This window comes from Galeopterus variegatus, unplaced genomic scaffold (assembly GCF_000696425.1).
Source record: "Galeopterus variegatus unplaced genomic scaffold, G_variegatus-3.0.2 Scaffold5917, whole genome shotgun sequence".
NCBI lineage: Eukaryota > Metazoa > Chordata > Mammalia > Dermoptera > Cynocephalidae > Galeopterus > Galeopterus variegatus.
The window spans coordinates 106,250-119,691 of record NW_007732028.1 but is presented as its reverse complement, the minus strand read 5'-3'; the positions used below and the strand labels follow the sequence as shown (position 1 = coordinate 119,691).

Genomic DNA, 13,442 nt, shown 5'->3' with positions numbered 1-13,442 from the left:
GCTTTTTAAACACCGCTTTCCCCACTTGAGCCATCTCCCTGGCTCTTATCATTAGGCCACTAGCCACCCCTTAGCGCTGCCCACTGGGAGGCCTGCTTCTGCTGAACCTGCGTGGTGCTGCAGTACAGGAGCTTAGAGTGTTCCTACCCCTGCAGCCCAAGGAGGTGATAAGAGGCCATCCCATAGTAACACAAAGAAGTAAACTGCTAATGGTGAAGTTCCAAGCATCAACAGCATGCCAGAAGGGAGGATATTTCTTTCTGAGTGGATTGGAGGTGAGGAGGACACCCTCCTCACGCCTTTCAAATCACGCTCTTCATAGGCAGCCCTGGCAAGGACATTGTTTATTTTAAAATTTGGTTCTCTTCTCTGAGCCTTGCTGTTACCCTGAACCACAGGCTTTGAACTTGAAGTCATTCAGATTCAATGAAGTGAGCAGAGGCAGCTGAGAGAATTGATAAAACTCTGTTTCCTCAGCATAAGATGAAGAAAAAGACTATTTGCCCCTCCAGGGTTGCTGCAGCCAGTGCTGAGCTAATTGCTAGCGTGCAGGGCCTGGCGCCAGCCACATCTGATGACAGGCTCTCTGTAAACGCTACTTCCTTCAGGCTTCCTGCACGCCTCTGAGGGTGTGTAGCTGGTCTGTTAATAGAGGGAAAATGAGCAAGACTCAGAAACGCTGCTTAGCTGGTAAAAACTTCAACTTGTCCATCCAGTCCTGCCTCAGGACTCCACAGGCTGCTACATTATACACTACAGGCATTTTGTAACATTTGAGGTCTTCTGGTTTGTTTGGTGGGTTTTTAATTTGTTTATGCTGCTTGTTTGCATACAAATCTGTACCTGTATCTACCAGACAACCCTCTCTAATGTTGCACCCTCACTCATGCTTTTTTCCTAATTCCTTCCTAGCACTTCTCTGAAATGGTCTTATTTACTTATATGTTGGCTTGATTATTGGCTATCTCCCCTAGAATGTCATCTCTATGAAGGCAGCAACTTTGCCTTGTTCACCACTTTGTCCACCATCCCTGGCTCAAAACAGGTACTCCAAAAATGTTTGCTGAATTCGAGAAGGAATGAGTGAATGCATGACCATGCACATGTGTGACTTCCAGAGGAAAGGGCAGGCAGGCGATGGGAGCTACAGCACGGAAGGACCAGAGCTAGTCCTTCTCTCCAGCATGAGCTCCCGCGGTGGCCCTCACCTGCTTTGCATTTGATCCTCCATCCTTCCCTTCTTTCTCTTTATAGTTTTTCTTTTCATATTTTTACTTGATCATTTAATTACAAAAGTAGTACTCATTATTTTTAAAAAATACAAAAGTATATAAAGTGAAGTAAAAATATAAAATCATCCCCCTCCTTCCAATTGCCTCTCTCCAAAAGAAACCACAGTTAACACCTGGATGTATGTCCTTCCAGTCTTTTTTTCTGCAGAAGAGGGGCTCTCTGCCTTTCCTTCCCCATCTCTCCCATGAAGACCTCACTGCTTAGTTCAGGAGACAACTGCTTCTTCACTCCTCTCCCCATTTCAAAGAAAGTGTCTCTGCATCCTGGGACTTCCAAGAAACACAGCCCCACAGCTTTCCACATTCATTCTGGTTTTTCTGCCTCCCCACCCGCTCTTCCCTCCAAAACAAACAAAACAAAACAAAACACACAACAGCACGGAGTGATTGGAAAACCTGAGAGCTCTGGAATCAGGTGGATCTGGGTGGTATCCATTGGCTCTCTCTGTGTCTCCGTTTCTTCACAGGTAAAAGGGGGAGGCATTACCCACAAGGTTGTGGCAAGGATTGAATGGACCAATGCAGGCACAGCCTGATGCCTACCGGCTGGCTCATGTTAATTCTCCTTTCTCCCTAGTCTCACTCCCTCTTACTGGACTTTCATTGTTTCCCTTTCATTTGGTTTAGCTACAGATGATGAACACCAAATTCCATTTTTTAATTTTTAAATATTAAATTATTCTTAGAGACTCCAACTTCATCATCTCCCCTCCCTTCTCTTGGCTGGGTTTAGTTGTCTTTCCTCACTTCCTCATCTCACCCATCAATGGTCTTGGGACCTGTTTAAAGAGGCCCAAGTAACCTGGCTGAGGATGGAGAAAAGGGGGGAACCAACAGTGGCCCCCTTTCCATGCAGCGAAGCCCAAGAATCCACTTCCTGTTTGTGGAGGCCAGGACCAAATCTCAAGAGCAGCAATAACATAACTGCCTGGCCCTCCGTCCAGCTGTCAGCCTGATGGCCGATCTCTTCCAATATCTGGCTTTCCTGAGGTTTGAAACTACAGAAAAGAATGTTGGCCCCACCCACACGGACTTCCCCTGTGCCCTCTTCTGCGTGGTGGTAGTGCCCACCCTTTCAGTGTAAACAGACCTGGAGGTGAAGTCCGACCCTCTTCCAAGAGATCTGCCCAGAGCTCAGATGGGAGGCAGGAAGCATCCCTTGCTGTCAATTGGAGTCGCCCAACTCTGGCTGGCTTCTGGCCTGGGAAGGGCAGATCAGAAAGAGAGCCCTTAATTTCCTGAGAAGCAAAATTAGAGTGCTTAGGAGATAATGATGCTGACTGGGGTGTAGTTCTCCACCACCCACTGAGAATGCCCAAGCTCTGTCTGTGCCAGAAGAAACAAAGAGCCATGGGGCACTTCTCTGTTATCAGCCTGAACACTCTCCCTGGACTGTCTCCATCTGCAGCCCAGATCAGGACAACTTTTGACATCTTGCTGACTCTAGAGCAAGAGTTCAGTGAGAAAGCAGCAGGGTGAGGTTGGGGTGCCATGGAGGAGCCGTAGAGACCGGCCAGGCCAGAGACAGGAACATGAAAAAACTGGAAGTCAATGACAGACTTAAGAACAAACAAAATAACATCTTTTTTGGAGTTAATGGACTTTTTTTTTTTTTTTTTTTTTTCCTTTTTGTCTTTTTTTCGTGATCGGCAACGGGATCGCAACCCTCGGTGTCACGCCCACATGAGGTTGGGGTGCCATGGAGGAGCCGTAGAGACCGGCCAGGCCAGAGACAGGAACATGAAAAAACTGGAAGTCAAGGACAGACTTAAGAACAAACAAAATAACATCTTTTTTGGAGTTAATGGACTTTTTTTTTTTTTTTTTTATCCTTTTTGTCTTTTTTTCGTGATCGGCAACGGGATCGCAACCCTCGGTGTCACGCCCACACCGCGCTCAACCAGTGAGCAGACTGGTCTCTATATGGGATCCAAACCCTCGGCGGGAGCGCTGCCCCCCTCCCAAGCGCCACCGCGCTCCCAAGCACTGCACTCTACCGAGTGCGCCACTGGGCCGGCCTGTTAATAGACTTTTGATAAGAGGCAAGGATGGGGTTTCTTTCTCTTTCAGATCTTGGATGGTGGGCTCCCTCAAGCCAAAAAGCAGGAGAATAGAAAGGAGGTAGGAGATGGAGGCGTCAGGAGCAGGAGGAGGGCCAGAGAGCAGGATGAAGGCAGAGCGAGTGGAGGTGGTCAGGAGGCAGGAAGCTGGCACAGACAAGGAAGCAGCCTTCAGGGGCCTCCCCCTGTGGGGCAGCTGCATGCACAAGGCTTACTTCAATGCCCAGCTGGATGATGGTGCAAAGTTGAGGATGACAGACCAAGGCAGAGCCAAGAGGGGTTGGGTAGCATTTGAGGATAAGGGAAGACCCCTGCCCTGGGCAGCCACTGAGGGTCTTCCTTGATGAGCACATGATCCCTCACCGATGGGGACCAGGAGGACAGACACCCATTGCATCAAGGCCCGGTTTTGCTCCCCGTCCCTCCACTCTGGTTTGGAAACACTTTTGTTCTTTCTCCTGGCAATCTCAAGCCCAAACTTTATCCTTTTCCCTATCCAATAAAAACTTCACCCCAGAACTTTCATCCAAGGAGATGAAAGTGACTTCTGCAGCAATAGAGTCAGCAGGTTCCTACAAGGGTGGGGCAGGGGTTTCCCTGGGCAAACAGCCAATTTTGAGGAACAAGAGGGCTGTTGGCTTCAAGAAGGAGACCAGTTTGGGTGGGTTCCCTTGACCTCTCTCTTGTCCGGCCTTTCAAACACTGGCTTCTCAGGATGAGGCAGCCCCAGAGGGAGTCAGCAGAATCAAGCCCCATCCCTGCTTGAGTTCTTCAGGAAGCAGTTAGCATTTGCCTCAGGGCCATGGGATGTCCCTGGGAGATTATATTAGCAGGCTCAACAGACCTGGGTAGTCATTGAATCCTCCAGCAGCAAAACTCCCTCCTGTAGGACTCCCTCCTGGGTAGACAGAGACCCTAAGAGTTTTATGACTTGTCACAGGTCAGCTAGGGACAATGGCAGTGTGTTGGGCTGCCCTGGGGTCCCACCATCTAGCCCCTGGGAGCTATTGAGGCACCAGACTGGGAGATGAGGGGTGGGCACTCCACTTTCACATCCTCAGACACGTGAGGGTAATAGAAGGCAAGAATGAACACTGCAGACTTTTCTTCCACTTCAAAGCTCAAGGGGAATGACTGGGTCTGGGAAAAGCAGAACCTGGACCCACTACTTGACCCTGGCTCTGTCAGGCAGCTATGGCAGGAGGACATGGGTGAATAGGACTGTGCCTTTTGGAGTATAGATATCTGGAATAAGAGGACAATCATAGGGGAGAGATGATCCTGGCTGTGGAGGTAGTAACAGAGAGGCCCACAGCCCTGGGTGCACCTAAATGCCAAGAGACAGGTCCTAAAACATAGACAAGCATCTGGAGGCACAGGAATGGGAACATGCATGCACACACTCACACAAACACACACACTCACCCACACAGGCACACACCATACATATGCACATGTGCACATGCCCACATGGGCATAAATACTCTGGCAGGCACATACTCACATAGGCACACACAAACATACACAAGCCCAAACACAGGCATACGTTCACATGGGCACAAATACTAAACAGGAGCACAATCAGAGGCACACCCCCACTGGCACAGATACACACTCACGCAGGCACATACATAGAGGCACACACAGGCAACACACGGGTATACAGGAACATGCACAGATACACAAACTCACACATACCCAGGCACCCACTAATGAATTACATGCACAGACACAGACATATCTGCATGTGCACACGGTGCTACACACATACACACACACAACACACACACATGCTTGCACACACGCACACACAAGCACACACCCCATAACTCAAACACAGCTGCCCAGGCCACTTGAGAGAGCTCTGGCCAGCTGCCCGGTGTAGTTCACCCTGGCCTGCAGCCTGGGCCCTCCCCCTGTCCTGCCCCGCCCCCATCTGGCTGTATAAATTCCCTTCCTTTGCTCCTTCCCCAGTGCGGCCACCCTCTGACAACAACACAACGCTCCACCTCGCCTCCGCCCATTCCTGGCAAACACTTCAGGACCGAAGTGTACCAACAAGCAGCATGGGTAAGGAGGGGGGCTTCCAACAACTGCGCATTGCCCACCCTGGCCCACCCCTAGTTTGGAGGGGCCTCCCTCTAGGAAATGAGAGAAAACCGGGGGAGGGGGGCGGTTAAGGGACTGGACTCTGCACTATTGTCCCTACCCTGCACACACACACCGCCTACCCTACCTGCCGCCCCCGCCCCCATTTCCCAACTTAGCCAGTTTTAAAAAAAGGAGGGCAGAGGGACTGCTGGGAAGAGTGATCCTGGGCTCCCACCCAGCTTCATTCAGCAGGGGCCAGCGCCCTTTTCTCAGGCTTTCTGCAGCTGAAAAAATCAGGTGGGGGTTTCTTAGGGGGACCCTCTGTCCCAGGATCTCAATGTTGGAGACAGACAATCCTGATTTCAGCCCTGGGTCAATTTCTTACTGCAGGGGTAGAAAACCTAAGCCTTTGGTTCGGGTTACTCTCTAGCCACTCCACACAACCAATCCTTTGGGAGGGAAATCAGGGACCCTCACACTCTCACTGGGGACCTGTTTCAGTGCCCCCCCCAATCCCACAGTCCTCCTATCCCTCCATCTATGGGTTCCTGGATGTCAGGTTGAGGAGGAGTTTGGGTTTGGTTGGGCATGTTGAGGTCCTTGTTCCCTTGGAGCTGGCTCTTCCCCGAGCTGGCAGAATGCCCAGTAGCCAGCATGGCCTGAAAACCCAATTGAGCATTCCCTGGGTTCATCTCAAACCCAGAGATGCTCAGAGACTTTGCTTGAGATACTTAAGACAAGGGGTATTCCCCAGAAAGAAGAATGATGCTCCCTGCGACCTGAGTGCCAGGAAGGGCCTGACCCTAAGAAAGGCAGGGAGGTAGAGGCTCTGTGGGGCTGATGCTGTGGAATGGGCAACACCTCCTTCACCTCTTTACTTCTCTCTCAGTCTCTCTTGGCCTTTGTAGTTTTTGTATCTCTGTATTGATGCCTTACAGTTTTTGAACCTCCTTCTCCTTCTGTGTCTAGCAACCTCCTTCCCCTCCCCCTGGCATCCTGTGCCAAGCATCGGCACTACTTGATTGTGGAGACTCAGGAATTCCTCTCTCTCTCACCCTGCCCCACCCGCCCCCCAGCCCTCTCTCTGCCATCAGGCACTGCCTGGCATTCTTTCCCTCCTCTGGCACAGCCCTAGCACACTAACACACTTCACCTCGATGAAAGTACTTTTGAATACATTGTATGTGCCCATATTTATACTACACTTCTCTTTTATGAAAGTACTTTTGAATACATTGCCTTATCTGACCTTCACATCTACCTAAAGAAGTAGGTAGGATATTATTATTGCCCCCTTTTAGCAAAGGAAGGGGAGAAAATGGATAGAGTAGGTGTCAAACCTAGAACTTGAAACTGGGTTTCCGGACCCTACGATGCTGTTCCTAAGTCACTGGGCTGCTACAAGTGGGGTCCCAGGCACCAGTGGAGGCTCGACTCTGGCTACTCATCGCTCCCCATTTGCGGCCCACACTGGCCACAGGACAGGGCAGGAGGCGGTGCCCAGTCTTGTGAACTCCACTCCAGGATTTCTTTCAGCCTGCAGCTCCATCTGTGTTATTCCTCAGCTCTTCCTCCCAGGCAGCACCCAAACCCTGAAGCTGGGGTCCTGGCAGCTGTGACACTTCAGCCCTCCTTCCCAGTCAGCTGATCTTCAGCTGACTAGATCAGAGTGGCCTCTCTTGCCAGACTTCTGGGACAGGGAGGGCCACTCTCTGCAGCTCTGGCGGGTGGGCCTCTGAGCTCTTCCGAGTTGGGCCAAACACCTTACTTAGAGGTAAAAGAAGTGAGGTCCACCCAGGGGTAGAAACCAGCCTAAGAACATTCAGCTGGTAACAGCCCAGGCAACCTTGAACTCTAGCTTCCTTGGCTCCTCTCGGTGACCAGACCCTTGGTTATGTAATCCAGGCCCTGTCCAGCAGCCTGGGATCAGGACCCGGAGGAGAGAAAAACAGGAAGTGTCCTAGACCCTGGTCTAGGTACATTTCAGTGAAGGGAGCTGAGCAGGCACCACCCCCACTCCCTGAGAGCTGTTCCTCAAGAACAGCCAGGGTTTATTGGGCTTCTACCAAGCAAGCGCAAAGCTGCACATTTGACTGCACCTTCCTATTTATTTCTCATAAAAAACCATTGTGGTGTTCTTATTATCCCCTTTTTACAGATGCTGTGAAAACTGAGGCCAGAGAGGTTAAATAATTTGCCCAAGCTCCCATGGCTAGTCAGTGGTGGGCTAAGGTTGGAACCCAAGTCAGTGTCATAACCACTACACCACACAGCCTCTTCTGCACTCACCCTACTCTCGCCCACCCCCGGGCCCTACTGGAGTGTCTGTCCACCTTCAGGTCGTGTCTCTCCAGCTCTTCCTGCCACACCCTCACACTTGTCAGAGCTCTGAGGGGATGGGGAGGATAGGCCAGAGCAATAGGGCTGGAGTGGTGACCTGGGACAGCAGGGTGTCTGCCCTGGCTTGCCAGGGTATGTGTTGCAAGCTTTAGGGAGGGAGCCTTCACCCTCCAAAGGGTGCTCCAGCCAACATGCCCCATTGTGTTTCCGCAGCTACAAAATGTGGGAAGTGTGGACCCGGCTACCCTACCCCTCTGGAGGCCATGAAAGGTAATTGCCCAATGTCTGGGAGCCAGCACCCCTCTACTGATTCTGCGGCCGATGGGTTTGGGGGACGTCAAGCTGGCCTCCACCCTCTAGTACACCTAGCTCTGCCCCTGCAATTCTCCCTGCCCCATCATCCTTGATGCCTGTTTTCTACCCTCCAGGACCCCGGGAGGAGATTGTCTACCTGCCCTGTATTTACCGAAATACGGGCATTGAGGCTCCGGATTATCTGGCCACTGTGGACATTGACCCCAAGTCTCCCCAGTATTGCCAGGTGAGGCAGGGCTTGGGCACCAGCATCCTCTTAGACCCCTCCTCTAGCCCTGGCCCCAATGCTGCCCTTCTCCAGCTCCTTCTTCGCCCTCCCTGGGTATGGTTGTGCAGGCTGTTCACTGCACAAGGGTGCCCCCATGGGATGAGGGGAGTGCTGAAATCCAGTCTGTGCTGTGCTGCCAAGCTGAAATGGAGGGAGGGGTGCTTTTCCAAAAGCACACAGAGGTGTTGCCTGGGCGAGCACCACCCTTGTCCACCCTCCCCTTCCTAGGTCATTCACCGGCTGCCCATGCCCAACCTGAAAGATGAGCTACATCACTCGGGATGGAACACCTGCAGCAGCTGCTTTGGTGACAGCACCAAGTCGCGCACCAAGCTGGTGCTGCCCAGTCTCATGTCTTCCCGCATCTATGTGGTGGACGTAGGCTCTGATCCCCGGGCACCGAAGCTGCACAAGGCATGTCCTCTGCCCTTGCCTGCTTGGAGACCCTACTGCACTGCTGTCCCAAGCAGCCTATAGGCAGGAAGCCACTCCTAAACCAGCTGCCTCCAGCTTTGTGCAGCATCTGGCTCAGCAGCAGGGAGGGAAGTTAGACTTCACAGGATAATTACCTAGGCATGCTAGGTTGTCACCATCCAGCACTGTGGCCCAGGACACCTGAGACAAGGGAGGAGGCTTCTTATTTTACTCTGAGATGGGGAGGGAGCAATATTTCCCCCCAACTCTTCGTGAGCTCAGGGCTTCCTGTAGGCAGGAGCGTCCAGCCTTTCCTCTCAACACTTTGTTCAGTACCCTCTTGATGCCAGGCACTCAATGTTTTGGCTGCTGGTGATACAGTGGACATTGGCATCAGTCCAACCCAGGAGAAGCTTATGGTCTTACAGAGCTGTGAGTGCCTTCAGGACAGACAGGGGGAGAAGTCAGTGCTTTCTCACTGGGGAGTTATTTGCAGTCTCTCTGACTTTCGCTTGATGCTCTGTAGACATTACCAGACAGAATCTTTGCCATATTCCTGCAAGGAGAGTTGTGTCCATGTTTCGAAGGAAAAGAGGACAGGGTCAGCAGATAGAAGTAGGGGAGTGTGGGGACAGGGAGTGGGGACTCCTGGCCCTGTAAGATTCTGAAGCCATTCCCCATCCCTCTCCAGGTCATCGAGCCCAAGGACATCCATGCCAAGTGCAACCTGAGCTATCCCCACACCAGCCACTGCCTGGCCAGTGGGGAGGTGATGATCAGCACCATGGGAGATCCCAAGGGCAATGGCAAAGGTACTTCCACAGCTATGAAATGTGGGAAGCATTTGTCTGTTGGGGGAGCAGATGCCATTCCTAGACTTAATAACACTTAGGAGTAGACATCTGGTGGTATTTGCAAAGATGTATCAAGGTTTCATAACATATTCAGCAAGAGAACAACATATTGGGCATTCATGTTGAATTACAAATAAATATAATCTGTCTATTCTATTAAAAAAAAAATGTAGTGAGCAGAATGGAGCTTAGACTCTGGGAGGAATCCCACTCTGAAAGTGAGTGCCAGAAGATCTCTTGGCTCAAGGGGAAAAGATTTTCCCCTATGTTCTGAGAAAGGGATCAAGTTGGTGGCAGGTTGGGACACCAGAGAAGAGCCCCGCCTTTCACCTGGCCAACTCTGGGTGGGACCCTTTGGACACCTGGATCTAAGGAGCTGACAAGCCCAGTAGGAGGAGAGGGCCCAGGCAATGGGCTTAGAGCCTCTTGGACATGCCTGGGGTGAGTCTCTACTGCCTCTACCTGTCACCCTACTTCCTTCCTTGCTCAGGGGGTTTCCTGCTCCTGGATGGGGACACATTTGAGGTGAAGGGGACATGGGAGCAGCCTGGGGGTACCGCACCATTGGGCTATGACTTCTGGTACCAGCCTCGACACAATGTTATGATCAGCACCGAATGGGCAGCTCCCAAGGTCTTCCAAGATGGCTTCAACCCTGCTGATGTGGAGGCAGGTGAGGATCCCCTCATGGGCCAGCAGGAGCTTTGGGCTTTCTGCTCCAAAACCCCATGCCAAATCTCCAGGCCTCTTCCTTCCTTTATGTGGACCCCACACTCTCAGGTGATGGCAAAGGATGTGCTGGGTGCTCAGATTTGCTTTGCTCAAGCGTCTTCCTGATCTCTCCAACCCTCATTAGTGCCCCAGACTTTGCTCGCGCCCTCCTGCCCTGACCCTAAGCCCACCCTCCTTCCCCCACCCCAGGGCGGTATGGGAGCCACTTACATGTGTGGGACTGGCAACGCCACGAGATCGTGCAGACCGTGCCTCTAAAGAATGGGCTCATTCCCCTGGAGATCCGCTTCCTGCACAACCCGGCCGCTACCCAGGGCTTTGTGGGCTGTGCCCTCAGCTCCAACATCCAGCGCTTCTACAAGAATGAGGTACCCTGCGCCCTCCAGTCCTCCCTCCTAGCGGTCTTGTCAGCACCTCTGCCCAGCCTTCTTTATCGATGTCCCCTGGTTCCATCAGCTCAGGCTTCTCTAGGAACAAAAAATGAGCCACATGCCCTGCCTCTCTTCTCTCAGTGCTAGGCTAGTTTCCCCCTGAACCCTAACTGGCTATATTAATTCATTCATTCCAAAACTATTTCATGAGCTTCTACGTAAGACATGGTGCTATATGCTGGGAATGCAGTAGTGAAGCAGACAAGATCCTGCTTAAGGGGCTCACATGGAGTTACACCCTAGTGGCAAGAAGGTCCTATATCAACCATCTCCCTTCCAGGCTCTGGGCAGACCCATATTTGACCCTCAGCCCCCAATTCTGACAGGCTCACCTCTCTGCCTCTTAATCTCACCACTCCCCATCATAGGGAGGTACTTGGTCAGTGGAAAAGGTGATCCAGGTGCCCCCCAAGAAAGTGAAGGGCTGGATGCTGCCTGAAATGCCAGGTGAGTGTCTAGGGGAGGGCAGGTATCAGAAGGTTGATTCCTGGCCTGGGGAACAAGAGTTCTTAAAGCCTTTGAACCCACACACACCTCCCTCCCCAGCCCTGATCACTGACATCCTGCTGTCCCTGGATGACCGCTTCCTCTACTTTAGCAACTGGCTTCACGGGGACCTGCGGCAATATGACATCTCTGACCCGCAGAGGCCCCGCCTCACCGGACAGGTGCTGGCCCTGGAAGGATGAGGAGGAGGGAAGGAAGGAAGGAGAAGGGAGTCTGGGGATGGGGTAGAGGGTATGAAGTAGTGGGGGATGATAGGGAGGTGCAGGAATAGCAAAAATGTGGGCTGAGGGATAGTGCAGGCCCAGGGGAGCCATGGCTAGACATGGGGAACGGGTCTGAAAGGAGTGCAGGATTTGTGATGAGGCTGGATGCTCTTCCTGCAACAGCCACAATTCCCACCACTGTCCTCCTTTACCTCTGTACCTCCCACCTAGCTCTTCCTTGGGGGCAGCATTGTGAAGGGAGGCCCTGTGCAAGTGCTGGAAGACCAGGAGCTAAAATCCCAGCCAGAACCCATGGTGGTCAAGGTAAGGACCTATCCCCTTACTCACAGGCCGCCTTAGATCCAGGCTCAAGGAGTATCAGGGTGCAGCATCTGAGTATGCTCTTGAGGATCTGGGGGTGCTTATGATCTCTTACCCTGGGGTCTGACCCCTGGTTTTCCCAAGGGGAAACGGGTGGCTGGAGGCCCGCAGATGATCCAGCTTAGCCTAGACGGGAAGCGTCTCTACGTCACCACATCGCTGTACAGTGCCTGGGACAAACAGTTTTATCCTGACCTCATCAGGTGAGAAGTAGACTTGGGCTTGCTTCCCCAACCCTCCTCTCCCAGAGGGGTCATTTGGCCTTCTGAAGACTCCTCTGTGATCTCACCTGAGCCCCACCTTACAGATGGCCCATTCAGACCCCGCTCTTTCCTCAGGAACCCACCCCGTACACTCGCAAAATCTTGAGGTAAGAAGGTGGCCACGTCCCTTACCCCCTTCCCCTTTTCCTCCAGAGAAGGCTCTGTGATGCTGCAGATCGATGTAGACACAGTAAATGGAGGGTTGAAGTTGAACCCCAACTTCCTGGTGGACTTTGGAAAGGAGCCCCTTGGCCCAGCCTTGGCCCATGAGATCCGCTATCCTGGGGGCGACTGCAGCTCTGACATCTGGATCTGAAGTCCAGCCCTCATAGCTCCTACTCTCCATTCTGAGCCCTCACTCCTGCAGGGACTTGGCTTCACTCTGCTCTCTCTTGACCCCCGGCCCTTGGCTGCTTGTCCCACCAAAGCCAAACAGAGACTGTTGAAACACATTGAGCGGTACCTCCATTTACTGACTGCTGTTGCTTGTTGCTCACTGTGCTGTTTTTACATGAGCTCTTGGAAGCACCAAGAAATAAACTGGTGAAGCTATTCCTCAGATTGCCTTGTCTTTGGGGGTACAGGGCCTATGACTCCTCTTCTGCTAAAACTTTAAGTCTTTCTTAGTCAGGATCTCCAAAGAGACAGAATCAATAGGATATGTTATAAATATGTGATAGAGATGTATTAGGGGAATTAGCTCACACAATTGTGAAGAATAATCCCATGATAGGCCATCTGTAAACTGGATGCCGGTAGCGTAGCTCAGTCCAAGTCTGAAGGCCTCAAGCCAGGGAAGCTGATGGTGTCTTTGGTGTAAGTCCTGGAACCCAAAAGCTGAAGAGTCTGGAGCTCTGTTGTCCACAGACAGGAGAGAAGAGTGTATCCCAGCCCCAGCGGATCGAGAGAGAGAGATTCACCATTTTCCTCTGTCTTTTGTTCTCTCCAGACCCCCAGCAGACTGGAAGATTCCCACCCACATTGAGGGTGGGTCTTTCCCACCCAGTCCATTCAAACTCTCATACTAATCTCTGCTGGAAACACCCTCAGGGACACACCTGAAAAGATTGCTTTACCAGGTTTCTCAGCATTCCTTCATTTAACCAAGATGACATGTAGAATTAACCTTCACGGTATCTTACACGAGAAAGGGCTAAAGAGGTTTCCCGGGGGGTTACAGTGCCTATTTCACACCAGTGATTCCAACATGATGCTAATAATGCCCAAATCTCATTTTTATGGCCAGACAGAACCTGAAGGTTTGGGAGGTGATTGTCACAAGGAGACCTTG

The 13,442-nt window shown here is 51.9% G+C and overlaps 1 protein-coding gene across 1 annotated transcript; it reads left to right on the top strand.

The window, feature by feature from the left end:
* The first annotated feature begins 5,346 nt into the window (after positions 1 to 5,346).
* SELENBP1 (selenium binding protein 1) lies at positions 5,347 to 12,710 on the top strand. Its single transcript, XM_008590192.1, has 12 exons — positions 5,347 to 5,422; positions 7,997 to 8,053; positions 8,212 to 8,324; positions 8,595 to 8,780; positions 9,472 to 9,592; positions 10,125 to 10,307; positions 10,556 to 10,734; positions 11,166 to 11,244; positions 11,344 to 11,465; positions 11,739 to 11,831; positions 11,973 to 12,091; positions 12,305 to 12,710. Exons 1-12 carry the CDS (start codon positions 5,419 to 5,421, stop codon positions 12,465 to 12,467), a joined length of 1,419 nt encoding a protein of 472 aa, XP_008588414.1. The 5' UTR covers positions 5,347 to 5,418; the 3' UTR covers positions 12,468 to 12,710.
* The last annotated feature ends 732 nt before the right edge of the window (positions 12,711 to 13,442 follow it).

What these genes read in the sequence shown, in the direction of transcription:
- SELENBP1 (XM_008590192.1), top strand. An exon ending in AGTCTCCCCAGTATTGCCAG is followed by an intron (nt 8,325 to 8,594) that starts GTGAGGCAGGGC and finishes TCCCCTTCCTAG; the next exon opens with GTCATTCACCGGCTGCCCAT. An exon ending in CCCTGCTGATGTGGAGGCAG is followed by an intron (nt 10,308 to 10,555) that starts GTGAGGATCCCC and finishes CCCCCACCCCAG; the next exon opens with GGCGGTATGGGAGCCACTTA.